Source organism: Miscanthus floridulus, chromosome 10 (assembly GCF_019320115.1).
Source record: "Miscanthus floridulus cultivar M001 chromosome 10, ASM1932011v1, whole genome shotgun sequence".
NCBI lineage: Eukaryota > Viridiplantae > Streptophyta > Magnoliopsida > Poales > Poaceae > Miscanthus > Miscanthus floridulus.
This window is the reverse complement of record NC_089589.1, coordinates 86,812,319-86,817,286: the sequence shown is the minus strand read 5'-3', so window position 1 is coordinate 86,817,286 and position 4,968 is coordinate 86,812,319. Positions and strand designations below refer to the sequence as shown.

General features: G+C 55.8%; 1 protein-coding gene across 1 annotated transcript; it reads left to right on the top strand.

The window, feature by feature from the left end:
• Positions 1-2,670: 2,670 nt before the first annotated feature.
• Positions 2,671-4,755, top strand: LOC136486841 (anthocyanidin 5,3-O-glucosyltransferase-like). Its single transcript, XM_066483879.1, has one exon. The coding sequence runs from the start codon at positions 3,024-3,026 to the stop codon at positions 4,461-4,463; it is 1,440 nt and encodes a 479-aa protein (XP_066339976.1). The 5' UTR covers positions 2,671-3,023; the 3' UTR covers positions 4,464-4,755.
• The last annotated feature ends 213 nt before the right edge of the window (positions 4,756-4,968 follow it).

Sequence of the window (4,968 nt, the reverse complement as noted above, 5' to 3'; positions counted from 1 at the left end):
GAAGCGCACGTGTGCGCCCGGGACCCTGCTGATGTCATGACTAACAATCCATGGCCTGATGTTAATGTCGGGATGCGCAAAGTCCCCTACCTGGTGTGCCAACTGTTGGTGTTTCGAGTAAACACCAACGAGTAAATTTGTATTATTGCGTGTTTGGCCCGGATGGTGTGCTAAAAAACACAAGGTTTATACTGATTTGGGCAGAATGTCCCTATGTCCAGTTCATAGCTGCTACTCGTGTTATTAGCATTGAAAAGTTCATAGTAGGGGTTACAAATGGGCGAGAGAGGGACAGGTCCCAAGTCTCTGATGAAAAGGTCAAATGGGTACTGAGAGCTTGGTTGCTGCTCAACTATGTGTGATGTCTTGAATCGATTCCCTTAGTGGGGTTCCCTGCCTTCCCTTTTATATGCCAAGGGAGAGCAGGACTTACAGATGGGAGAAAGAAGAAAAATCAGAGGCAAATGAGGACCTTCAAAGATGTCGGGTCTTTCTTTTCCTCTGTGCGGGCCCCGCTGACATGGCAGGCGGTGCCAGGGATAGCCCCACGCTGGGTACATGTCCACTGATCCTGATAGGAATGCGATGGGCCTCTATCCACTGATGATGTCATGTCCTGGCATTGTCAGCAAGTTATCACGTCCCATCCCTCCCCGACGAGTGACGTGGCGGACCAGGGTGCTGATCCGCAGCCACACAAGGAGCAGACGGCACAGTGACAGCACGTCCATTACTGTAGGTGATGCGAGTTTCCTCCTGGACCGTAGTGGTTGTCATGAGCTTCCATTAGGATCCGTGCTCGAGGGCAAATGGTGGTGCCCGCAACATAGTAAGACAAATGTTGGTGCCTACAACACTATTTGGGCTCTGATATGCCTAGAAGGTCTCAAAGCGCCCTTTTTGTCATATCCTGACGGTACTTTCCTATAGGCGTGCAGGGTATGGTCCTCGGTATTGTAGTTGAATTGAGTGCCCTACCTTATCTACGTGCGTCATTAGGAAGGAGTCGTGCGTAGACGTCGGGCGAGGCGGAGCCAGCCCTCAGATGTCGGGCGAGGCAGAGCCAGCCCGTAGGCCTCGGGCGAGGCGGACTCACCCCTCGGGAGTCGGACGAGGTGGAGCTAGCCCTTAGACGTCGGGCGAGGTGGAGCCAGCCCTTAGACGTTGGGCAAGGCGGAGACAGCCCGCAGACGTCGGGCGAGGCGGAGTCACCCCTCGGGAGTCGGGCGAGGCGGAGCCAGCCCTTAGACGTCGGGTGAGGTGGAGTCAGCCCTCGGGAGTTGGGCGAGGCGGAGCCAGCCCTAAGACGTCGAGCGAGGCGGAGACAACCCTCAGACGTCGGGTGAGGCGGAGCCAACCCTCGGGGGTCGGGCGAAGCGGAGCCAGCCCTTAGACGTCGGGCGATGCGGAGACAGCCCTCGGGGGTCGGGCGAGGCGGAGCCAACCCTTGGGGGTCGGACGAGGCAGAGCCATCCCTCAGATGTCGGGCGAGGCGGAGCCAATCCTCAGACATCGGGTGAGGCAAAGCCATCCTTCAGACATCGGGCGAGGCGGAGCCATCCCTCAGGAGTCAGCCTGAGGCGTTCCCAGCCCTCGAGGGTCGGACGATCAGACGAAACGGAGCTTGTGGCCTTGGTGGTTTGGACGAGGTGGGGCCTACTGGGAAATGTAGTCGCGTTCTTGATGGCTCTGTTGAATTTAGCGTTGATGGGTATCAACTCCTCTTCTCCGAGTACCCTGGTATTGGTCCCAGACAAGTACATAAGTAATCATGTCACTAGCTTGTTCACATCAAGCCAACATAGAAGCATATAGCTTATTACAAAAGAATCTGTCTAGGTGTTTTGGCCCCTCCTATCAACTGAATCTTTTCCATGCACTCACAGTTATGCCAAAATTTTTAGAAAAAATTTCAAATTATTTTTATGAATTACAGATTAAAGATATCAAAAAAATATATTTCAAATTATTCACAAATTTCAAAATAAAATTTCCCAAATTGTGGTGGGATACACCTACCCAACCTTATCCTTTCCCTTCCCTCACCTGCGCACTTCCCTTCCCTTCCGTTGAACGCGCATGCAAACAGAGTTCGGAGAAGAAGCAGCAACGGTGATCCGGCCTGGGGGTGGCCCTCCTCGTCGCCCTCCTCATAGCCAGCCGCGGCCCTCCTCGTCGCGAAACGCCGGTCCTGCACCGCGCCCGCCATGGTCGGGGCCGCGAGCTCTGAGGCTGGCCGCGCGTGCTGCCTCGCCGGCCCTCGCTGGCTGCATGCGCCTCGCCTGCTCGTCGGCCGCGCCTCTTGCTAGCCGTTTGCGTAAGATCAGATGCCCCAAAAATCAGTTGATGGGAGGGGCTAAATCAACCGGTTGAGGTTTAGCAATTCTGTTACAAAAACTAGAAATTTTTGTCATCCTGCTGTACAGCAATCAAACATTTTTTGCCTGTTGAGCAAAACCCATTCAACCAAAAGCGATCTAATAACATTGATCAAAAGCTAGCACAACATCAGGTTGCCCGTCCAACAACAATAAAAACTAGCACCATCTGGTAGGAGTCCAAAAACAAAACCACCATATTCTACTCCAAAAGCAATCAAAGCTAGCATGTAGTTCGCCATGAGTACCTCAATGGCTTTCTATCAACAAGTCGCTGTCAGCAACCCCATCAGACTTCAGTGGCAATTCCTGTCAACAAGCTAGCAAAATAGGGCCTCATAAATCCTAATTATTCCAAGGAGGCCTGTTCACAAACAATGTAAAACAGGGTATATATATACGTTTACATAGCCGGAAGTCACCGGAGGAGGTTCCCCCAGTGCTTCTCCCAACGCCAGCCAAGCATTTGGCTACATGGCGATGCGGCCAGTGTGCGGTACTCCACTCCAATTTTGCCATGTATACAGTGTACTCACATGTGTTATATGCAGCAGTGATCTGTGGAGCGCACCCCTGTCGGGTCCGCAGCGTCCACTTCCTTCCAAGAAGGCCAGAGCCAACTCGAGCTGAGCCGTGCAGCTAGCGATGAAGAAAACCGTGGTTCTCTACCCGGGCCTCGGCGCCGGCCACGTGATGCCGATGATCGAGCTGGCCAAGGTCTTCGTCCAGCACGGCGTCGCCGTCACCGTGGCGCTCGTGAAGCCGCCGTCCGAGCTCGGGGCCCTCGACTTCCCCGCCGTGGTCGCCTGTGCCGCGGCCTCCAACCCGTCCATCTCCTTCCACGTCCTACCGGCGTCGTCGTCGCTGCCTGCGACCTCTGGTTCTGGCACCGGCTCCGGCTCCAACTCCGACGATGCTCCCAGCAAGAAGCACTACGTCCTCCAGATGGTGGACTACCTCAAGACCATGAACGCTCCGCTCCTCGACTTCCTCCGATCGCTGCCCGCCGTTGACGCGCTCGTCATCGACATGTTCTGCCCCGACGCGCTCGACGTCGCGGCCGAACTCAGGCTGCCCGTCTACTACTCCTACGCCTCGTGCGCCGGGGACCTCGCTGTCTTCCTCAGCCTCGCCTTCGACCAAGACACCTACACAGCTTCCATAGACGCTGGCGATGCTACCCTTTCCTTGCCGGGAGCTCCTCCGTTCAAGGCGTCGGATCTGCCGAGAGAAGATGACAAGGACCTCGAAGCAGGCAAGGCCATCCTCCAAACGCTGCAGCGGATGGCGGCGTCCGACGGGATCCTCGTCAACACCTTCGTGGAGCTGGAGATGCGGGCGGTGCGCGCTCTGCGGGACGGGCTGTGCGTGCCCGGCCGTGACACGCCACCGGTCTACTGCATCGGGCCACTGGTGTCCGGCGGCGGTGGGGAAAAGGAGCACGAGTGCCTCCGCTGGCTGGACTCGCAGCCCGACCGCAGCGTCGTGTTCCTCTGCTTTGGGAGCCTGGGCACGTTCTCCGAGAGACAGCTGAAGGAGGTCGCCGTCGGCCTGGAGAGGTCAGAGCAGAGGTTTCTCTGGGTGGTGCGCACCCGGCGCATCGTCGACGAGGCGCTGCCGGAGCCAGACCTCGGCGCGCTCCTTCCAGACGGCTTCTTGGAGAGGACCATGGGCAGAGGCCTCGTGTTCAAGTGCTGGGCGCCGCAGGTGGACGTGCTGCGCCACAGGGCGGCCGGCGCTTTCATGACGCACTGTGGGTGGAACTCGACGCTGGAGGGCATCACGGCGGGGCTGCCGCTCCTGTGCTGGCCGATGTATGCAGAGCAGAAGATGAACAAGGTGTTCATCGTGCAGGAGATGAAGCTCGGGGTGGAGATGAGGGGATACGACGGCGAGGTGGTGGCGGCCGATCAGGTGGAGACAAAGATAAGGTGGGTGATGGAATCCGAGGGTGGGCGGGCGCTCAGAGAGAGGGCGGCGGCGGCCAAAGATGCGGCAGCCAAGGCGATCCAGGAAGGGGGCTCGTCTCACGCTGACTTCGTCAGATTTCTCCACGATCTTGACAACATCTCATCCCGTTCGTGAAGGAGTGCCAGCTTGCCCTGCTGTCTGCTCGATCAAGTGTTGTGGAATAGAGTAGCGGTACGATGTACAACAACTGACACGGACACACACTTTTATCTTGGTATTCTGACATTCTGTATTCGTGTTGCCGACCGCGGACACACACTTTTATCTTTGCTTGTTCTTATAGTCTGTAATTTTAGGTGTTCTACTATATTTCCCTGGCTATGTGTCGTGATTGGATAATGCCTACTGCTCTTCTGATGAAGCTATATACGGTCTCCATGGATCGACCCAAGTCACTGCAAATTAATTAACCTGGCTCAGTGGCTGTAATTGTCAAGGGCCTGCTACATGGTTTGCAAACGCGCCCCCTTTTTAAAAGCACGTCGTGTTCCTGCTGACGTGCAGCTGTAGTTGCTGTCACTGCCTACGTGTCTCATCTAAAAAAATGTATAGTTGGATGAAGCTAAACTTTCTTAATTTTGATTAAAGTATTTGTTGACGCGAAGATCGGTCGCACACT

Coding starts and splice junctions, on each gene's coding strand:
- LOC136486841 (XM_066483879.1), top strand. CDS start 3,024: ATGAAGAAAACCGTGGTTCTCTACCCGGGCCTCGGCGCCGGCCACGTG.